The 23,930-nt window shown below is 43.6% G+C and overlaps 1 protein-coding gene and 1 long non-coding RNA gene across 5 annotated transcripts in view; one reads left to right on the top strand and one right to left on the bottom strand.

Annotated features, from left to right (window-relative positions):
• The window catches only part of znf536 (zinc finger protein 536), a 266,047-nt gene that overhangs the window by 126,541 nt on the left and 115,576 nt on the right, over positions 1 to 23,930 (bottom strand). For all 4 annotated transcript variants that reach the window (XM_086072166.1, XM_086072170.1, XM_086072167.1 and 1 more), the window contains one exon: positions 19,669 to 19,751. In XM_086072166.1, the coding sequence (XP_085928292.1) occupies positions 19,669 to 19,751 (83 nt within the window). The remainder of the gene's footprint in view (positions 1 to 19,668; positions 19,752 to 23,930) is intronic.
• Positions 1 to 23,930, top strand: part of LOC147176601 (uncharacterized) — a 35,439-nt gene that overhangs the window by 4,452 nt on the left and 7,057 nt on the right. The window lies entirely within an intron of this gene.

Genomic DNA, 23,930 nt, shown 5'->3' with positions numbered 1-23,930 from the left:
AGCAGCTAAGAGATGAAGTGATGGCTGAACGCAAGACCAAACACCGCCGGTAGCTGCCAAAGTGAACTGGCGAGCTGACAAACGAAGCAAACTTAACCACAATGACGATCTACTAAACAAAGCGACCATCTGACAAACTAACTAGCCAACAACAATGGCCAAACGTTGGTCTAAATTCGATGAGTAACGCTGTTGCCTCCAATGCAGTAGGTGGCACTAACACCAGAACTGAGTTTTCTCCAATCTTCCATCAAGATCATACAGTAAAGCCAACCCTGCTCCCTCCTTCCTGTGTCTCCTCTGAAGAGTTGCCGTAGGAATGTGAAGAAGTGACACACTTCCTGTTTAAGAAATCACATTTATCTTCTTCTTATCCAGTCATCAGGAAGCGCTCCTCTTAGTTGCCTTTGTGGCCTTTTATCCAATAAAAATCACAACGGCGGCATCCTGTGAGATGCGCCACAACTAATGCGGCGAGCACTATCTGCTCGGGCACAGGAAGTGCTTTAGAGGGGCGTGGTCTCAGCGGGGACATAAGCGAGCCTGTTGTCCTATCGCAGTTGATCAGAGTGGATGGCTGGCGACCGCTCTTAAGATCACACGTAGCTTTGATGATGCTTCTTTCAACGCGTTTCCACAGGGACGTAAAACCACACGACGGGAAGAAACGCGCCAGCACGGCGCGCTTGCCGTAGTGCCAACGTTGGCGCCGTGCAAGCGCGAGAAAAGAAGTGGGACGAAACCCACGGCAACGCACAAACCAAACCAAGACATTTCAAATGAGGAAGATTCTTTTAGTTAACTTAGCCTACTACGCTCCACAGTCTCCACTCCAGAGCTACATGCCCACGTGCACACGGATCTGGCGGGTCTCTGCCCCGACGCGCACGCGGATGCTAACATTGACTCGGGGCTAACTGACTGACTAACATATTGACAAATCAACTGACAAACTAACAGATGAAGTGATGAACCAAAACAGAGGAAATCACAGACAAACTGACAAAATGAAAAAAAAAAACTAAGTGATGTAAAAACTGGCTGACTGATGGAATGAACTAACTCGTGAAATACCCGATGAACTTAATAACTGACAAACTAACAACAAAACTAATTGAAAAGCTGACCAACCCATTACAGAAAGAACCAAGTCATGAATGAACAAACTAACAAATGCACAAGCTAGCCAACTATCTAACTATCTATCTAACTAACTAACTAACTAACTAACTAACTAAGTGACTAACTAATCAACTGACTAACAATAGTTTAATGGCTAAATGTAAGACAACTCAGGCTGCCATTATATCTGCCCCCCCCCCCCCCCACACCCATGGCCACTATTAACCAACACTAACTGACTCATTAGACAAAAAATGGCTAGTAACTAACAAGCAATGCAAATGGACTGTGCCAAAATGCCATAATTATTCCATGGCTGGAGCAACGCCACTGGACAAAACATTATTATTTTTTGGTTATAACACTCCTAAGTAACTCACAGCAATTGAAAAAGAAAAGAAAAGAAAACAAGTTAACCTATGCTGGTGCTTGGCGGAGGTCAGGACGGAGCTAATGAAGTTGTGCTTTTTTATCTGGAAGCGCTAACAAAAGGCGACTTGTGCGCGCCATCCCGACATTCCTGCTCCGCCAGCGCCGCGCATCCAACGCTTTTCATATCTCGCATTTCTTTCCCACCCTGAGTGACCTTCACTATCATCTGACACTTATCTCCCGACACCAAGGCTACACAGACACACACACGCACGCACACACACACACACACACACACACACACACACAATGAAAGCCTCCTCCCCTGCGCATCCCTCACGGCCTCCTGATGTGACTTCAGTGCATGAAAAATGTAAAACAAAACACGTGTGTAAAGTGGGAAGGGTGGCTGAGTTTTTGCATCTGATGAGGTACTAAATGGTTGCAATATTTTATTTCAATTGGCCACAGTGGCCTTCTGGGAAAACGCCCGCTCGGACTTTTTGACATTTGCAGCAGGCCGTCTAGCCGACTGCTAAACGCGAGTGACCGGAGGCAACGGACAGGCTTACGACACACACGCACACACACACACACACACTCTTCCGCTCAAACGGGAAAAATAATTAACTATTTAATCATGCCCATTTCTAAAACCATGACTATACAAACAGTAACTGACTTATCTGCTTAGACGGGTAGTGGTGTTAGGCACTTTTAAGGACCTAAAATTATATATATATATTTGACCACTACAACATGTACAACCACTATGCTGTATATATTTTTCCTCTCTTGAAATGTTGTGCTGCCAGTTGAAAAGGGACTCCACCGCTTAAACGGGTATGGTGAGGTGGGAGGGCGGTTGTCCATTCTGACAGAAATGCAAATTTTTAGAATTAAGACCTCTTCTCCAATACTACAATTACCATATATATAAATGTCACTCTGAAAAACAACACACACACAAACAGCTTAGCTCTCCGCCATTTGAAACGGACTCCTCCGCTTCAACGGGTAGCAGTACGACGAAGTGCTTTAACAGCTCTGCAATGTTAAATTTTTTGATGTTATGATCATTACGACTTATATTTGTCCCGCCTTGAAATTTCGCGCTTTCTGTTACATTTGATTCTCCGCATAAACGGGCAGTGGCACAAGACACTTTTGAAGCACTGAAAGGTAGATTAAAAAAAACTAATTCATGACCACACTACAACTCCTTCAACCATAGACATCTTTGTTTTATTGTCCCTCCCGTCACTTCCAACTATTCCTCCCGCTTAAATGGGTAGCGGTATGAGTTTTTTTTCAGCTATGAAACGTATGAAACGGTCATTACAACTTTCATGACTATGGCTTCATATTCTTCTTTGACTTTGCATTTTTGTTGCACCGCCACTTGCGACTAACTCCTGCTTAAACGGGTAGCAGTGCAATGTGTTTTAAGGCCTCAAAAATTATAATTTTTTTGTTACCACTATGATTACTGCAGTTTTTTTCCTGTCATGACATTTGCGCCAAGCCAAATTTCGTACCGTGGGCCGATAGCCGCCTTGCCGCCCGCACCCACCACCCCTCCGTTGTTGGTGCGCGTTCCCAATGTTGCCTGCCCTCATCACGGCACCGAAAACAGTCTTTTCTTCAGCCCCCCTCCTGCATCTGATTAAGTTAACAATGTGCTGTTATTTGCATGCTGATTTCGCAGATCCCACCGCAGCCCTTCCTCCCGCCTTCACGCACCCCCCCCCCCCCGACCCCCACCCCGCGCACCCGCCCCCCTTCTCAAACAAGCGAGGCAGGATCAGAGTAATGTGATCGCACAGCAGCCAGCCAACACAATGTGCCTCAAAGAGCAGGTGCGCACCCTCCACCTCCCTCGTCATTCCTCTTCTCCTCTCGTCTCGACTTCAACCCTTTTCTTCCTCTTCATCCTCCTCTTCCTCGGCCTGTTTATGAGCTGGTATTATAATCAAATCTTCAGCGAGGGAGGCCTGTCTTTTTTTATTAATTATAGGCCGCGTCTGATGCCGACGCGTCGGGAAGGCATCTTCAAAATAGGTCGACTGCTACACTTTGCTATTCTTATCGCATTTAAATGTCAACACGGTGCAAAGCTCTACAAATTAGTTCAGGCAGGCTTCAACCCCCATTTAACATTTAAGGCGCCGTTCTCAAAGCGCTCACACGCGCGCACACACGCACACACACATAAGCCGTATAAATACAAAATAGAGAGATAGCGCCGCGTCTTTCAAACTTCTCATTTCAGCGCAGACGCCGAGCTGCCAACCTTTCCTTCCGACAACAAAAAGAAACAGAAACAATGCATTAGCCTGCATGAATAATACATCGGCAAAAAAAACATTCCCGCTTTTTCGGCATCTCCGCTTAAATCCGCCGTCCGACTCCACGGATGCGAGGTGGCTACGTTTTTTTTTTTTCTCTCTCTTTGAATGTGGGGCCACCAGTTGCAAATAACGGCACCGCTCAAACGGGTAGCGGCAGTTGGAGGCTCGACATGACAAGCGATGCTTTGAAGGCATCACTTTGTCAAATTATGACCACTATAAATGCTTCCATTTCGAATGTATTTGATTTTTTTTTTTCAGCACAAAGTGCAACTAATGCCATTGCTTAGACGGGTAGTGGAGGTGCAAGGCTATAAGTGAGGCAAGTGATGTTTTTAAAGCATTGGTGAAATGCTGACATTATAAAAACTAAATTAGGACGACTATAAATTGTGTGCCACACTACTGCTTAAACAGGTAGCGGAGGTGGGAGTGCAAGTATGCATTGACAATATGCAATGTTGATTTTTAGAATTAATATCACTTCTATAAAATATATATAAAATATAGAAATGACACTTTGTGAGGGAAAAGACTGTTGTAGTTTATGACCATGACTCCTCTTTATTTTTTTCTCTCTCCTGAAAATTTGAGGTGCCAGTTGCAAATGACTCCTCCGCTTAGACGGGTAGCAGCGCAAGTTGCTTTTTAGGCTCTGCAATGCTGATTTTAAAGAATATGTATGACCACTACTAATTCTAATACTATTAAGTTGTTTCCCCCTCTTGCAAATACAGTAGTTGCTTCCAGGTGTAAACTTCTGCTTAAACGGGTATCGACACAAGGTACTTTAAATCGTTTAAAGAAGATTTTATTATGACCGCTACAACTGCTTAAACGGAATATCCATTGCAAGCTATGAAATGTTGATTTTTTAGATTAAAGACCACTTTGATGAGTGTTACTACTTTGCCTATTACTTGATAAGTGACTCTCCCGCTTAAACAGGTAGCGGCACAAAAAAGCTTTTAAAGCTCTGAAATGGAGATTTATGCTCAAGTGAGGCCGCTGTGGAGTAGCGGACAAAAGGAAGAAGCCCATCCACACGCTTGACACTCTCGTCCAAAAGTCTGCTGCCTCCGGGAATTCCCAAAAGGCGACCGAGACAAACAAGACAACAAGTCCGGCGAAGTCGCCATTATCTCGACTTGTATTGTGGTCGGTTCAATGGGAAGACGACAAAAGTGGTGCATCGGGATGAAGTCAGTAAAATTAAGTTTTCTACCACAACAACATAAATAGTACACCTCAATTTGAACTGTTAGAGAAACAAAACATGGTAACGTAATCAATGAAAACAAATCCGTAAGATCTCCGTGTGTGCCTGGATAATAACGATTATATAAATTGGCGCAAAACGTGTCAACGTTACAAACAAATGTCACATCAAATGTGCATTTTAAAGACATCAAAATACTTACAAATATTTCATATAACATACGTTTGTATAAATATCTAGAACCTATTAAATAAAATATATTCATGTATATTACATAAAACAAATTTGCTGAAAAAATTATTTAAAAAAAATGCTTGTAAATCCAAGTAAATATCATCAACACCTTACATGAATTATAATTGTATAAAAAAATTCCCCTCACATATATATATATATATATATATATATATATATATATATATATATATATATATATATATATATATATATATATATATATATATATATATAATGTAAAACTAATGAGCTCCTAAAAAATCTGAAGGTCATTAGGAGAAATATAATTACAACCAAATAAAAATACATATTTAGTTTAACTATTCAACACAATCCATTCATTTTTATTTCAATGTTTTTAAAAAGATAAATAAATCAATATGAAGAAATGATGTAAAAAAATCAGTTTGGATTTTGAAGAGGATCTTCCAAAATGCCTTGCCAAGTACTTATAAGACCAAACAAGCGCATTTGACTAGTCGGGTAGCGGGGGTTATCGTTTTTTTCTAAGGATAATGCCATTGGACGCTCTTCCAAGCACCCTATGACGTCAATCCCAAGAAGTAAGTGAGCTAACTAGCATTAGCGGCGAGCCCATCCCTGCGTCGACTACCTCCAGGCCCGACTATGCTCAATGCTCCGTAATGTGTTACATTTCCTTTAACGCACACAGCGTAACAGCGAGTTGCGCCCTCGGGCCTTCGTTCGCTGTCGACGGAGTGTGATGAATATGGAGGACAAAAAGTGGCCCCGTGGCGGCGAGAATCCTTCCGAGGAACACGATGAAGACGATGATGAAGAAGAAAAAGTCTTTTGTCAAGTCATCACAAGACATCTTTCCTCATCCGTTGAAACAAACCAGGAAGTCGTTCAACTTCTATACCGGGCCTCCTTTTCAAATAAACACATTTGAAAACAAAACAAAAATGGAGAATATTTCCGAGGAAGTGAAACAGAAAAACATGACGCAAGAATTTTGCAGCCTCATTTCATATTTGACCATTTTTTTTTGCTCGTTCAAATTTGTCAGGGTCGTTAATGACGCTCAAATTTACGACGTATTTTCACTTCGCAGGAACTTGGAAGAAAAAGCTCAGCGGCGCTCATTCAAAGCAGCCAAAGAAATCGAATCAAAGTTTACGTTAACTTCTCCGATTACGCGCTTTGATGGCGAGGCGCTTTGAAGACGAGCGGCGCCGTCCCGCCAAAACCAAAACAAAAGACGCGGTAATGGCTTCATTAGAGGCGAGTGAGACGATTCGGGGAAAACAAAGCCGCCGCCTTCAGCGACTTGTCGCCGAGACTCCGCCGCGACGGGACCAGCCAAGAAGCGCCCGGCGACAAACGATTTCCTCCCACTTCCGTCAACGTTTTGACGGGTTGGTTTGAAACGTGCAAACATTGCGCCACAGACAACACAAAATATACCTTTTTTTTTCTTTTTTTTTTAAGTATGCATTAAAGTTCAAAGAACACAAACTTACCTTAAAGTCAAAGTTATATTACAAAAAGAAGACTGTACAAATATATAATAATAAATCATTAAAAATCATATTTAAAAAAAAAAAAAACACTCAAATGATGCATGCTTGTTGTGAAAGTTCAATCAGGACCCGTTGAAGGAAGGCTTGAACCCAGACCCGGACCTCCGGACGCAACCATGTGCAGCACCGGCGCTAATCGGAAGCTCGGCGCTCGCGTACCTGCTGCCAAGCAAACCGCGACACACGACGTGTGCGCGCGCACGTGTGTGTGTGTGTGTGTGTGCGCCACGCGGCACGCTTTAAAACAAAAGAAAAACGATCAGGAAAGTGGAATTAAGCACCTTTCTACTCCTCTCTTAATTACTGCAGAGTCCACCTTGCTAAAAATACTTGCTAAGTCCCAAACGGCTCACCAAATCGCACAATACACGCGCGCGCGCCTGCTGCGCACACGCGCGCGTCCGCGCAGCAAATGACCAGAATGTGAACCCGCCACTTCTCGGAAAGTGGGCCAAGGCATATGTCCTTCTACATATTTTCAGATCAGACTAATTCATTGTGATGATAGCACAAAAATGTCATGTTAAAAAAAAAAAAAAAAAAAAAAAAGGAGACATTTTGAGGACGGAGAGGAGAAAGGGGAAAAACTGGAAATGTATTTTCACGTGAAGGAACGCATGCGAGGAATCCAAGTGACGACTTCTTAAATTATAATAATCACTGTCAGCGTGTTGACCCCGCCTCCCCATGGCGTGCGAATGCATGTCTGGCACGCTGTAAACAAAAATGGACTATGACCCCGCGGGATTGGTCATCCTTGCGCAATAGAAATGAAACACCAGAAATAATCCACACAGTCAAAAATGCCCACTGTATGCTGAGCTACATTCTTTTAATCCGTGGCTACTTTTGTAAAACTATCTTAACTCATTTTTCCCCATTGAAATGAATGGAAAAGCAATTAATCCCCCCCACAAAAAAAAAAACCCAATTCAATTAATGACAAAAATTGCACCTTATTAAAGCATACATTAACAACATCAAGAAATATTTTTCTTTCCACACTTTTTGCATCAATTTACTGAAGATTTCGCTGCGCCATCCGGGGTGGCCACCGAGGGGCAGTATCATAAACTTACCGACATACAAACAATACAGTATATAAAGACACCTCCGTTTTCAGTTAGCCGCAGTAATGTGAGTTGTTCGTTGCAGAGGATAAAGAATACGGGGGGACCCCCTGCTATTTTCAAGGTGTTGCCTGCGAATTGCCGAAGTTTGCGAAGAATGGATGCTCGTTAGAATTGTACATACAAAAACGAAATGTATTTTTTTAACGTCAAAGATTCTTGAGTTGTTCCACCCTAAAAAATTCATACTTAACAAAAAAAAAAAAACATCTGCAAATAGGTGAATCCATAGCTGCCAAAATCCACTTTATGTGTCGCTTCACAATCCTAATAACAGTTGCAGTTGTCAGTTTACGACTCATAACCGCCATTTTGTATAAAGGCGCAATAATCCACAAAAAGTTTCCTCCTTCCCGCCGTGCGTAACGAACACCTGGACGACGAGAGTATAAGAGTGCGCCCTCATTTCCCCCCCGCCGATGCTTTTGTGGCAGCCAAATTGAAATAGATGATTGCGATCAACTCCAGTGTACTTGAGCCCGTGTCGAACAATGGCGGCAAATAAATAACTAAGTCCAAACATGAGAAGGGCGGGCGGATTTGCCGAGTGCGGAAGTCATAATTGTCTTTGGGCTCGACGACGACTAAAAATACGCAGACAATGGCGGCGAGATGAGCCTTGGCAGCGCATGTTTTGTCCTTCAATACTCTTGTTTTTTTCTTTTTTTTCCCCCCTTTTTTTATCCTGCCTTTGCCGCTCGCGTTTCCCGCCCCGCGCCGAATAAACGGATATGTGAATTAAACGCCATTGTTTTAAGCAGATCGCCGGCTAAATTTAGGCTCTTGTTCTCCTCCAGCGCGCCGGAATTTTGTTCATTATGTTTGCACTTGGGCTTTTATCCTCCATCTTATTCATGCGCGCGTGTGCGTGTGCGTGTGTGTGTGAGTGCGTTGCCTTAAGACACACACACACACACATACACACACACGCATATAGTTCAGCCATGCGTTTTTTTTGCAATTAGAAAAGACACAAAAATAATTATTCCGCCGCGCAGTCAAGACGACGTATCCCGGAGTCGATGGTGCACGGATCACGTCTTTAATAAAAAAGGTTAATCAGTTGTTAATCAGAGGATTAATAACTTGCTATTTTCTTTTACAAAAAGCGTTCATATCCCGCCATAAATATTTCATGCTTTTTTTTTTTTGTTGTTGTCGTTGTCGGTTGTTTTACGGAGGCGGGGGCGGGACGAGCGCCCCGTCGTTGCAGGGCACGCCGAGCAATATCCCGACATTAATGTGCGTTAATCACGCTTTGCCGAATAGCCAATAAATTCATTCATGTTTATTAATACAAAGCTGGGAGAAAACAATACTCTTTACATTATTCAGGCGCTTATTAATAAAGCTCCTGTGAGCACGACCGGCACAAGACGGGATAAGAAAAAGGGGGGGGGGGGGGGGCGGGGTCTAACCCAGTCGAGGCCGGGAGCAAAAGTTCATTAAGGGTCGGAAGTATTTTTCTTTTTTAACGTACAAATTGCCCGGCCCGTTTGTTAATCACGGCAAAACAAATATTGCTTTTGGTGCGCTCCATTTGTTTGAAGCCGCACACGCACACGCTCACGCACGCGCGCACGCACACACACGTTCCCAAAATACTCATTCCCAACTCCCATGTAATTAAAGAGCGCCTTTAGTGAAAACACGCAGCCCGACTCCAATTAGTTGTGTGGATGTCGCCGGCTGAAAGGCGCAGCGTGGCGTTGGGTAGTGGGCGCGCCCGGGGGCACCTGAGGGTCCCGGAATGGGAGAAGAGTGGGGCGGGGGGGTCGGGGGGGGGGGGGGTTGCAGGGTTAAACACTCGAAGAGGAGGTTTTGTTTTTTTGTCAGTTGGTAACTCAAAGGACCCAAAAGTGACTACAAACTGTATTCCAAACACCAAATAAACCATCTTAATAAATACTGACCCGAACTCACCCTCGAACCCTCGAACCCTCGTCCCTTTAACTTACTTTAACTTGAACAAAGTCTCTCAGTTCTGGAGCTAACACAAACCAAGCCGAACTCTAATCAAAGTTGTGGATCTCGCCTAAGTGGAGCAGAAACCCAGACACCTTCATCGAACCTCACCTAATGTGAACCCAAAGCCTCCACATCGCAATCCGAAATCAATTTCGCGAACCGTAATCCATTTGTTGTCGAATCGTGTGCTTAATTCCCTGATTGGTACCTTTGGTCAGGGTTTCTTGCTGAAACTCTTTGGATCTAGTCCAGCCTCTAGATCAGGGTTCACCCATTCCGGTCCTTGAGATCCGGAGTCCTGCAGCTTTTAGATGGTTCCGCCGACGAGCGCACCTGATTCATATAATCAGCTCATCGGCGTGCCTGATAAGGATCCTGATTTTTAGTATCAGGGTGTGTTGGTCGGTGGAAACATCTCAAACCTGCAGGACCCTGGACCTCGAGGACCGGAAAATGGTGAACCCTGCGCTCCAGATGGTTCTGTGACTGATTTGTGATCTTGTGTTCTCTCGTTGGTGGTGTTTGTTGGGACGAGGCTTGTATCGGTAAATGGGACTTGATTTCATCCCGTGTACTCGGGTTTCACTTTCGAATCACAAGCGACACCGCCGGGTGAATCTTTGAGTCTCGTCTTCAGTTTAGTGGTGACGTCTTTTGTTAAGACTGCTTTATGCTTTTTGGGACTCTTGTTCGTATTGGTTTTGTCTCTGTCTGTCTCTGGCTTTCGTCAAGTCTCTGATCAGGACTGTTTTGGGGTCACTGACTTTGACTACAGCTGAGTTTATTTTACTATTTTATCATTTCATTGAATCTCTCATTGGGATCCCTGCCGGGTTCTTAGTTTTGTCCTCAACTAAGAGTCTGTTGAGTTTTTGGGTTCCCTTGTTGAGTTTCTGATTGGCACCGTTCTAAGCGCACACGCCATCGACACGTGGATCTCTTTGGCTCTTGAGTCCGTGATAGAGGACTTTGTTTTGGAGTTGGCTCATGTGTTGTTAGGACTTGTTTTTTGGTCTCTTATTAAGACTCCGTTTGGACCTTTGGTTGACAATCAAACCCGGCACGAGCATCCTGCCCACCCCGTCGCATTTCAAGTGCCACACGTGTTGTCACGTCAACACAACGTGCTCTTTTTCAGACACACTCTTGTAACGTAAACACATCCGCGCAGGCAAACACACAAAGGAAACCAGAAGCCCAACTGGTCCAGATGACCCCGAACGATTGCGCGCCGATTCCGCCTGTCAATCACGGCTGCGTGCGCCTCCAAGCGTAAACCGACGTGCAGATTGCAAATATTTAAAAGATGGCATTTCCTGCATTTGTGCTGGACATCAGGAGGTGAAGATCCAGCGTTCTCCCGTCTCGCTCTGCTCGCCCCCCCCCCCCCCCCCCCGCCATCCCCTTTGTCTTAAGCTCCAAATTGTGTTTTTATTGAAGGCCAATATGGATCGCGCCGCAAAATGTCATCCGTCAAGCTGTCGATGAATCCGTCTTTTCATTTAATGATCCGCCGGCCGGGCCCGATGTGCCTTCCACGCCGCGCCGTACACCTTTAACGGGAATCAATGGCGTGCAAATAACACTCGAGGCGTGCTCAGACGCCGACGCCATTTGTCCAAACGCTCCCGCCGCACGCGTGAATATTTGATGCGTGATCCCGCCGCCGCGCGCACTCGGCGTGAGGCTGAACGGAGGCGACAGGAGGAAGCGGCGAGGGCCAGGAATGATGAAGGCGGCGGGACAATTAAGCAAAAAGGGGGGGGGGGACGGCGAGGCGGGGGGTGGGGGTCTTTAAAAAGGGAGACGAGGGCCAAGAGGCGAGGGACGGGCGTCCGCCGCCGCCGCCTTCGCCGCCACCGCCTCACTTAAAAACTGATTTCATCACATGATTGAGGGGGGGGGAGGGTGACAGCTCTAAAACACATAACTTTTTACGAAGCGAAAATCAAATATTAAAAATGACAGGCCTTATAAGTGCGGCGAGCGAGCGCGGGTCACGCAGGGAGGGGCGGCGGCGGCGGCCTGTCAGCTACTATCTGTCAGGGCCAATTAGAAACAATCAGGGCCCAGTGAAAGGGAAGGTGATTGTTATTAGGCGGCGCGGCCCGGCGAGCGGCGGCCCAGATGTGGCCGTGCATATCAAAGAACAGGAAGCCGCCGCTTTAATTCAGGAAGCGCCACAAAGGGAAGAGAAAGAGGGGGGGGGGGGGTATGATGGGGGTCCCTCGTGGAAGCATTTGTAGAATGGCAGGACAACACTTATGAGAATTATCAACAAAAATACAAAAATATGACAAAAACGACTTCAATACTGTGATCGCCGATGAATGATAATCGAGTTTGGATGACCGCAACCCATTGGTTGAAATTCATCAGGAGGGCGAGCCCGGGAATTCCAAACGACATGGCTGACTTCCTGTTCAGAAATCTGTAGGAAGCTGACATTTTCTAGGATCATTCGTTGAAAAAAGTATCAGAAAGTGGGAAGAAAAAAACATTGTTCACTCTAAAAACTGTTGGGTCAAAAGTAACCCAATTATGGATAAAAAAAAATGGACCAATCCACGCTATGTGTCAATTTGACCCAACTTTCTGGGTTATTTTATACAAAATGACCCAAATTTTTGACCCAAGTTGGATCTGCCCAATATTTATGAGTTATTTTAACACCAATTTCTTGACTCAAAATTTAGTCAATTTTTCACCCATATTTGGGTTATTTTTGACCCAAATGTTTTTAGAGTGTTGTTTTTTTTTTTTTTACTTTATTTACTTTAATGAGGATGAATGTGTTGCTATTTTAATTTCTTTTCATCTTTGCATATCGTTAGCATAGTAGCATAACTGCCCAAGTCGTCACAATGTCAATTAAAAAAATACCAAGGTCAGGGTAGTCCGTTAAATTTGCATTGAGGCAACCGGGCTCCACATGACTTTTTTTGTGGGTCTACTCAAGAAAGACGTGTCTACCAAAACGAAGTGAAACTGGTTTCAGGATTTGAATTGTCACAAGAATTGCTACTGAGTAGACACGTTTGCTTGCTTCAAACAAAGATGGCGGGCTTTCTGTGCCTTTTCACGCATGGCTTCTTGAGACTTTTTTTTGTGGTTCTACTCATCAAAGCATGCCTACCAAATTTCATGCTGCGAAGTGAAAGTGGCTTCAAGGGCTGAATTTTTCCAATCGCCATCTGCTGCGTGCTCGTTCGTGCTTGGTAGCAATGAGACAATAGCAATTGATTGAATTTAAATTTGGACAAAATGGCTGCAGAATGTTTGACGTGGACACGATTTTTTTTGTGGCGTGAAAATGGCGCTGGTGCTGATGTTGTGTTTCTTGTCTTGTTTGCTGTTGATGGTGACGCTCACATCCCGATGACGTGCAGATCAGGTCCACGCAGACGAATTATTAATAGTAGAAGCGGAAAAGATCAATTATTTACGCAGTTTTCCCACGTCCGGACCACGTTTGTCTTGTTGGGTTACCGGCTCAAGATGGCGACGCGTCCAATTTAGCGAGCCACGGCATTATGGCGACGCTGCATTGAAACCCTAACCCTGACTTGAAACAACTTGAACCCAGGTTAAAACCCTCATTTGAAACCTTAACCGTGTCAGAAAATACTATGAAACACTAACCTTGCCCTTCAACCCCAACTTGAAAACCTAAACCTAAAAACCTTATCGCTGTTTTGAAACCCTGACTCGAAAAATCTTTATCTGCCCTAAAACCAAAATTCAAAATCTTACTTCTGTCTTAAAACCCGACTTCCAAGCCCCAATCCTGTCTTGAAACAAACATTTCAAATCATAGCCATGCTTTAAAACTCGAATCCACACTTGAAGCTTTAAAACACAACATAACATAACATACAAACATAACCTTGTTTTTAAACCGTAATTTGAAGCCTGCCTTTGACTTCTAACTTCAAACACGAAACCTGTCTTGAAACACAAATTTGAAACCACAATCCTGTATCAAAACCTTATTTGAAGTAGTCGTCGTACTTTGAAGCACTAAACCTGGTTGAAAACACACATTTGTAGCCCTTACACTTTCTTGAAACCCTACTTTTAAAATTTGTTGCAGTAGGTCAGAGGAGTTTGAAACCCGAACCTTGACTTGAAACCCTAACCTTGACTTGAAACCCGAACCTTGACTTGAAACCCTAACCTTGACTTGAAACCCTAACCTTGACTTGAAACCCTAACCTTGACTTGAAACCCTAACCTTGACTTGAAACCCTAACCTTGACTTGAAACCCTAACCTTGACTTGAAACCCGAACCTTGACTTGAAACCCGAACCTTGACTTGAAACCCTAACCTTGACTTGAAACCCTAACCTTGACTTGAAACCTTAACCTTGACTTGAAACCTGAACCTTGACTTGAAACCCTAACCTTGACTTGAAACCCGAACCTTGACTTGAAACCCTAACCTTGACTTGAAACCCTAACCTTGACTTGAAACCCTAACCTTGACTTGAAACCCTAACCTTGACTTGAAACCCTAACCTTGACTTGAAACCCTAACCTTGACTTGAAACCCGAACCTTGACTTGAAACCCGAACCTTGACTTGAAACCCTAACCTTGACTTGAAACCCTAACCTTGACTTGAAACCCTAACCTTGACTTGAAACCTGAACCTTGACTTGAAACCCTAACCTTGACTTGAAACCCGAACCTTGACTTGAAACCCTAACCTTGACTTGAAACCCTAACCTTGACTTGAAACCCTAACCTTGACTTAAAACCCTAACCTTGACTTGAAACCCTAACCTTGACTTGAAACCCTAACCTTGACTTGAAACCCGAACCTTATTTTGCTTTCCAAACCTAACTTGAAATCCGAGATCTGGCTTGAAACCAAAATTTGAAACCCTGCCTTGAACCCAAACCAGAGCTTCAAACTCAAAGGCGGGTTTAACGGAATATTTGATACCACTTTTTTTTCAGACCGGTACCAGTATGAGTACTCACAGTGAGAGAGTATCGATACCTAAACTAAGGCCAGCGTTGGCCCGATACTCGGCCATCTCCACTTAAAACTCTACATTGAAACCCTAACCTCTTCTTAAAAGCCTACATTGGAACTTCCCTCCTGGACTAAAACCCCATTTGAAACCCTAACCCTTGGTGGAAAAGCGGCACAGGTGTCTTTCGTCGTCAGCAGGTTATGGAAGTCAAGTGTGGTTAAAATGAGTGACACGGCGTCAGCTGGCGGATGCTGATGATGGTGTAACCGCCCCCCCCCGCCCCCCCCGGAGCTGAGTGCCAACGAGCAAAAAGGGGAGGGGGCGCTATTGGAAGTCTTCAATATGTTAATGAGGACACTTGAGTGATGGCGAGCGACAGGAGGCCGCCGACTCAAAGTCACGTTGGCCTCCGCCAGGAAAAATACAACTTGACGTCTAAGCGTGTCTTTTTTTTTCTTCTCTTTTTTTTTTTACTCTTACTTGTAATGCTCGTGTGATGTTGAAAGACTTTTACGGAGGCAGCGAGTCAAACGTTTCCACTTAAGAGGAGAAAAAGACGCCGCTTGTTAAGACATTTTCTTTCATATAGCGCGCGCGGCTCTCGGGGGGGCTTTGATTTGTCGCCGGCTTTGTAGCGAGCGCGGGAAGCCGCAGCCGAGCATGTAACAGGTGGGAAGCGCCGGCGCCGCCTTCCTGCTTCCTGCTTCTCTCGTCGCCACGCTCGCACCCAGCGTTGGCATCGTCACCGTAACCGAGGTTAAGGTGCTAAACGCTCCCTCAGGTTACAACATGCAGCGTTGTAGAAAGTAACTACACGCACGCACACACACGTTAATGGCTAAACCTCTGGCAACAAAAGTGAGTACACCCCTAAGTGAAACTGTCCAAATTCATCACTCTATTAACCTATTAACATGTATTTAAATATTAGTCCTCATTTGAAGGCATAATCCTGTGTTCAAACCTTAACTCTGTCTAAACTCAAGACAACAAAAGTGAGTACACCCCTAAGGTAAAATGTCCAAAAGGGGCACTGCGTTAACCCTAGATCATTAACTCTGGCGTGAAAATCAAAATTTAAATCTGCACCTTTAACATGCATTTGAAACACAATTCCTGTTTTGAAACCTGACATCTGGTTTGAAACCCGAATTTGATCTTTTAACAATGATTTGAAACCCAAACCTTGGCATGAAACATGACATGAAACTCTAAACCTCGTCTTAACCATAGTCCTGGCTTGAAACCTCAAGACTTGTTTGAAAGCCTAATCTTTATCTGAAACTCAAATTTAAAACCTCAACTCAACTCATGAGAAACAAAAACAAAAAAACGAAACCTTCATCTGAAAACCGAACATGGTCTTGAACCCCTAATAAGAACCCGTAACCCGAGCTTGAAACGCTAATATATGGAATATATTTTCTGTCCCCTCAAAAACAATTCAACCCGCAACCATTGATGTCCAAACCTCAAATTTCCATTTTTTATTATTATTATTATTTATCAAATTCACAGCAAAACAACAGGTGGCGCTATAACCCCTGACTGTAAGCAGATTTGAGCCAATCAGCAGGCGGAACATGATCCTCTCTCGACGAACGCAAACGTTTTCTTTTTTTCCCCTTCAGACGAATCTTTGACGTTCGCGCAAAATCTCATTTCGGTCAAAGCGAGCACGGACGCCGCCGCGGGCGAGTGTCGACATTTGGAAAACGGCCTCAAGGCCAACACGCGAAAACGGACGACAGCCGCCGGTCAAATGTCACCGTCAACGCTGGATGCGCTCGCACATGACACGCGTGGTGCCGCGCGCGACCTCTCGCATCCGCGCACAATCCAAAGTATCTCAAAAGGAAGTCATATTTCATACGACGTGATTTCAAAATAAAATCAAGTCGTGTGCTGAGAATCTCAAATTGCGCAATGTTGTTGTCATGTTTTGTCATCAAATGAACGCTCGATTGGCGCCTTCCGAAAAGCGGGCCAAAGTTAGCAGCGGCCGCGATGGCGTGACCTCACAAGGTGAGGCGGCGGCGCCACCGCCCGCCCCCACCCGGCCGGCCAGCGCCCTTTAAACGCGGATATTTTTTTTCCCCCCCCTCGTCCGTCTCCTGTGCACTATGAATAAATTGCGGCTGTCCGGACATGAAAATGTCAAATACCTAAAATACACCGAGGCTAAATAGCATATTAATTTTTAATGCCCGCTCATCCTATGCTGCTATTCTCATATCAGGCCTGTCTGCCGACAGCTGTTGCCGACGACGCCCGCCCGGAATTTATCATCCGTCGCGTCGGAGGAGGCGGAGGGGAATGACGGGGGGCGGCGCGTGGAGGGAGGCGCCACCTTTTCACACACTGCAAAAACGCGACTAGCCCCCCCCCCCCCCAAAAAAAAATTCATGTCATAAGGAATATGCGACTTCAGTCAAGCAAAATTAGACAAAGAAAATAACTCACTTGAAGCCCAAACCCTTGCTTGATACCTTACCTTGCTAATTACGCTAATTTCAACCCTGAACAATATCTTGAATTCATAATTTGAAACTCTCCCCTTGACCTTTAAACCCTCGTTTGAAAGCCTAACTCTCTTATTTGAAATCATAATCCTTTCATAGCCGTAATTTGAAACCCTAATCAGTTTAAAACCCTAATTTGAAACCCAAACTCTTGCTTTAAAACCCTCATTTGAAACCCTGAACCTTATTTCAAACCTTAACGCTGTCTTGAAAACCTAATGTGGAATCATAACCCTTGTTTTGAAACCCCAATTCTTGTTTGAAACCTTTGCTTGAAACCCTAATCCTGCCATAATTTCATAAAACTTTAACCCTTGTTTGAAACCATAATCCTTCAATCCCAACCCAGGCTTGAACCCTAATTTAACCTCAACTCATTTGAAACCCAGATTTGAAACCTTATTCCTTTATTGAAACTCGAACCCAGGCTCAACACCCTAATTCAAAACTTGAACCTTGTTATGAGATCCTACTTTAAATCCCAAACCTAATCCTAATCCTAATCCTAATCCCAAACTGTAACTATGGATTGAAGCCCTAATTTGAAAGCATAAATTGTTTGAAATTCTTGCTTGAAACCTTAACCCTGTTTTACAACCTTAACCCTTGTTCAAACCCATACTTTATAACCTTAAAGGCTCAAAACCCTGAATCATAAACTGGTTTTAACCAAACCTTAAATGGAAACCTTCATCTTGTTTGAAACCCTACTTTGAAAGCCTCGTCTAGACTTCTAATGTGTGACCCTGATTATTTATTTATTTCAAACCCGACCTCCGGCTCCAAACCCTAAAACGTGGTCCAATAGATTTGCTGCATTTCTTCTTCTTTGGGTTTGACTTTCGGCATATTCAAGCACCTGCGACTCACCACGCCTTTGATATACGATTCAATTAGACTAATGCCTAACATAAATTGCTCAACAAACCCCGCCCCCCCCACCACCCACCACCCACCCTCCCTCCCGCACACGCACACGCACGGTGGTGACATTGACGGCGGAGGTAGTGACATTGGCGCGCGGAGGCGGCACGGCGGAATGCCACCCGAGTGTGTTTTTAGGCGGCATGTGGCGGATGATTATGGCAGATTATCACAATCCAGATTGTTACAAGTTGAGTGTGTGTGTGTGTGTGTGTGTGTGTGTGTGTGTGTGCGTGCGCGCGCGCGTCTGCGCTTAAAGACACAACGCCTTTGGGGATAAGTCGAACTGGCGAGTGAGTGATGAACAGTTGGCGTGCGTGCACGAGATGTTCTTTATCATCACACGGCGAGCATCGTAACATTTTACGACAGGCGCGAAGGGAGAAAAAGATTATTCGAATAGTAATCGATGACTTGACTACTTCTTTAGGTGCGCAACATGAAATGAAATGAAACAAAAAGTAAGCATCGGTAAAAAAGGCAAAACTAAAGTTTGATACAAAAGTGAAATAAATTACTATATAACAAAATTCACAAAATGCCTGAAGAAAAAGAAAGAGAAACAACTTAAAAAGTGGGAAATTATTCTTCTGCTTGTTGACACATTTCGCGGATCAAATGTCAAATAATAAGAAAAAAAAAGTGCAAAATAAAGTAAAATATTAGAAACATGTATACAGACTTTTTTTTTAAAGTCAATATCAATTCCGATATTTGGCAGAATAAAATCTGATAACCGATGAATCGGCCAATTATCTAAAAATGATATACATAATGAATAATATTAATATAATGTCTTTTTTGGTCCCATAATGTGAAATGCAAGCAGGAAAGGAGACTGTTGCCGTTCAGCAATTGTTGAACTTTACAACATTTTCAAAACAAACGGATGAATTGAACTTTAGAATACAATAAAATTTCAAAGGATAGAAAAAATTGATATATTAAAAAAAGGAAAAAAATTGAAACATGTTAAAAATTATGTGTTTAATTTGATAAATATTTATTTTTAAAATAATGAAAATGATTGAGTAAAACAATGCATGTTGACACTTCAAGTGCCAATTTGTGTTTTAAAAAAACCTAATAGTAAAAACAAATGAATAAATTCCCAAATATTGACAGAAAATTCTCTCATGGTGCCAATCTTTTGACATTGGTGATTCTTTTTTTTTTTTTTTCATGTTGTTATTGGAGCTGAATGCCTGGCGGCACCCTCAAACACGACATCACTCATGCCACACACTGGCTTTCTGATTTAGCCCCATTTTGCAAACGACATTGCAGCTTTGCTTACCTTAGCACACCAACAGCATACTGGAGTGAACCTCGGTGTTGGGTCGAGCCGCCTGTGGCTGGCACTGCTGGCGGGAACGCCACCTGAACAGACAGCAGAGGCCATCATTAGCCAAGGGAGGTGTGGTGGGAACACAGACAGTTCATCGGGATGTTTTCAACTCCCCTGGCAACACGGTTCCAGAAAAACACAGCGGAACCTCGATTTTTTTAATGATCCATTTTTCGATGATTTTTAAAAAATATTGCTTTGGATTTCGTATGATTCGGGTTTTGTCAGATTTTCAAAGTCCCACATGAACACTCCATGAAAATTCAATTGAAGTCTTCGACTTTTTTTGTGATCCCACCCGTGACCTTTGAAAAGACCAAACGGCGCGTTTCTCTGCATGACCTGTGAGAATGTGCTGGACACATAAAACTGCTTGACGATCCTTCCCACATTAAATAAAATATACATTCATAGCATGCATCGCACTTTTCAAGATAAATACCGCGACCACCACTTTCTTTGATTTAATCGACGGGTAAATGTAAAATCCATTCAGTCCAATTCATTGACTCAAACCTTGTAGCGGTCATCAAATTTCAGGGTGAAGGGATGACATTTAGCGGATTTCTATTGCTGTCAAATGTCAAAACGGGTCAAATTTGACCCCGACGGTACCGATGAAATCAAATCGTGCGCCCGGAGGCACGTTTTGGAAATCCATCCCTTCCCGGCGGGCAAACGCGAGGCCACCGCGCCGAAGCTAAATACTGCACGCCACTCGGGGATCTTTCATTTTCACGCGGTCGATAGCGGCTTATATTTATCGGCGCGCTCGCGCCAGCTGCCACCTCTGACGAGCGCCACTTCATCCGCACGCTGCTTATCGCCGCCGTCATCCGATTCCTCCGCGCTTTCTCCTCCACCTGGACGGACGACATCCCACCATGAAAACCCGAAAACAGCATCACGACACTCAAAACCTCTGATTCACAGTTGGAAAGTTTGGTAGTGGGAAAAAAAAAGAAAGAGCCCCAAAGCCAGTTAGTTGAACAGAAATTGAAATTGAAATTTCAAGTTATGTCCAATTAGACACAGGTCTGCCATTTTGGCTCTAAGCAGCCATTTTAGGATCATTCTTTTCAATGTGAGGTGTTTTGAAAGTACAGGTCCCATTAGCGACATGATATTTGGTAGGCGCGTCTGTCATAACCAGAGCCACCACAAAAAATGAAGGAACCACGTCCAAAAATGACACCGATTGTCTTCCATTTTGATTACAAGTGGCCAACATGAAATTTGGTACAGACTTAAGAAACCATAACCAAAAAGACACACAAGGCCTCCTATTTTGGTGCAAGACAACCAATAACTCATTCACTGGCAGCCATTTTCACTGAAGCAACCCCCTTTGCTCACAGAATATTGTGTTCTATTGCTATAAAAATATGGAATATGGAGTCTCCTCTTTTTTAATCGGGAAAAAAGTATATTTTTGTTTGTTTGTTTTGTTTTATTCACAAATCTGTTGAAAACACTGGGGAAAAGAGCTTTTTTGCAACATGACCCTGGTTGATCTCTTCTACTCTATCGCCACCTGCTGGCAGTTTTTTGTAATTGTTACCATTGCCTCACCCGTTCTCTGCAATTGTATGTTCTAGCATAAAAAAAAACATCTTTAGGACACTTAAAATATTTAAAATACAACATCTTTTATTTATATATATTATAATATATGTATCATATATTTTATATGTAAGTTTTGGGAAGAAAAAAAGTTAACAGGGCATTTTTGACCAGGTAAGGCATTTTGAAAAATCTGCTCTGAATAGAGCACCAGTTAGCAACATGCTATTTGGTAGGCATGTCGAGCATGAGTAGATGCGGATAAAAGATCAAGAATCCATGCCTGAAAAAGCACAGCAAGTCCAGCATTTTGCTTGAAAGCGGCCATTTTAGGACCATTTGGCCATTTCCAGGCATTCTGAAGAGACATTTTGTACACTTAGCACCAAACTTGGACCTCGCTTACGAAACAGACGGGCGGGCAAAATTGTTATGACGTTTTTAGTCATCATTATTGAGTTGGTTGGTGGAGCATTTTGACCAGTTTGACTTAGCAACATGAAATTTTCGAGATTAGTACGAAATCACCACGTACAATATATGAGCCTAATGTCGATTGGAATGTTTTCGTGTGATTATTTTAACGCGGCATCGCATTTAAGGCCACAAATTGTCGCAACAGTCGAGGAGTCGTCAAAAGACAAAACGACGACAAACCTGAAGCGGCGCCGCCTCTTCTGCCGCTAAATGTGTTTGAAATCAGCAAAACATGCGAGCGTAGGAGGCGTTTAGGGGTTAAAATGACTGTCTAATCATCTGCACAACAATATTTGCTGTGAGGCATTCTAAATAGATTATCGCTGGTCCATCTGTGTCATCATTGATTTATAAGGCATTAAGCTGCTCGGGGAGGAGACCGGGCTCCGTTTTTTAAAGGGGCTCCTCGCCGCCGTGGGCTGGGGGGGGGGGGGGGGGGCAGGGGGGCTCACCTCCCCTTTAACGCAGGGAGGAAGAGGAAATAGGACGGGAAAAAGGGAATCCAAAAATGTTCGGCATCTCTTTTTGTTTGGCAATACAAAAGAGGCTGGGAGGAGGGGAGGAAGTACAGGAGGAGGAAACGCACGCACACACACACGCAGGAAGAGAAAAAAAAAAAAAAAAAAAAAAACAAGGGCCATGATTAACATATGAATGCTATATGCAAATGGCGGGGAGGGAGCAGATGTTGGTGCATTTAATTGACCTATATGTGAATTGGATCCAAACCTTTCAGTGTGCTTGCTGGAGCCCGCCGAGTGCAGTTTGGACGATTTGGCGTTCTAGTGGCACGCCGCACGCCAGCCAGCACGCCACGCCACTCGTCGCCGCCGCCACCATTTCAACGCCACACCGCCAGTAAAAAATCAAAGTACGCTCAAAACTATCACGGCAAACAATCTCTATATTGTCAATAAAGGACTCCAAAATGAGAGATAGTGAAAATGGGCAAACATTTGCAAATTGTATTTAAAAAAAAAAATGAAGAACTGAGAAAAACGAGTCATCAAATGAACAAGTTGGTCGCAAAATGGGTGAAAACTTCAAATTGCTGGAAAATGTGTCCACAAAGGAAAAGCTGAGTGAAAATGACCACAAAAATGCAGTGAAAATTTGTCAGAGAATACGTCATGAGTTAACAGTTTTTTATCGAAGGAGTCGCCAAAAAATGAATGAAAACTGTGAAACTTCCAAAAATTAAATGAGTGAAATTTGACGGGAAAATGACAATGAAAACATTTTTAAAAACTTGCGAAAGAATGATAAAATCAGTGAAAATGTCCCAAAAAAATGTCCAAAATGAGTCGAAATGTTCACTACTTTCCTAAAAAAATAGAAAATAATAAACGTCATCATGATCTGTCATTGCCGGTTTCGAGGAGGATCGAGTGAAGGTGACATGACTGCCGTTGAAAACACAGACGTTATTTTCACATCTCTTCGTCCTGCATCCCCCAACACACACACACACACACACACACACATACGTGCACACACCCACACACATATACGTGCACACACACACATTTCTTGGCAATGTCATTAAATTGTATTAAATTGCCTTTTGTCCGGGGGGCACGGACCACCCGATATTTGATAATACACGAAGGCCTTGGTGGAGCAGCCACTGAGCTGAGACCGTCCGACCAACAACACGCGTGCGTGCGTGCGTGCGTGCGTGCGTGCGTGCGTGCGTGCGTGCGTGCGCGCGCGTTAAAGAAGCTGGTGAAAGGCGGCACACAGTGAGGGCGCACGTGGCTCCCTAACAAGTGTAACACACACTAATAGAAACATAGCTCATAAATTACAAGCCTTCACGCCGACTGCCGGGATGAAATTTTATATGTACTGCAAACGACTATTACATGCTGTGAAATAAGGAGACAAAATGGGGGAGAAATGAGTCAAATTATCAATAAAAGAGTGAAATGATTCAAAAATTAAGTGAAAGGAGCGAAATGAGTGAAGGAGAAAAAGTGAACAAAAATTGGGTGGAAATGATCAAATGAGTCCGAACATGGTAAACAAAGTAAGATAAATGGACACAAAAGTAGTGTGAATTATGAAAATTGAGTGATAATCTGTCAAAAAAAAAAAAACGGATAAATTAGTCAGGAAATTTATTTAAACAGGAAAAAAAAAAGGGGGGAAAAATGCCAGCAAACTGCGAA

This window comes from Leptonotus elevatus, chromosome 3 (genome assembly GCF_054856555.1).
Source record: "Leptonotus elevatus isolate MCC_2025b chromosome 3, RoL_Lele_1.0, whole genome shotgun sequence".
In the NCBI taxonomy this organism is placed as follows: Eukaryota; Metazoa; Chordata; class Actinopteri; order Syngnathiformes; family Syngnathidae; genus Leptonotus; species Leptonotus elevatus.
This window is presented reverse-complemented; position numbering and strand designations above follow the sequence as displayed.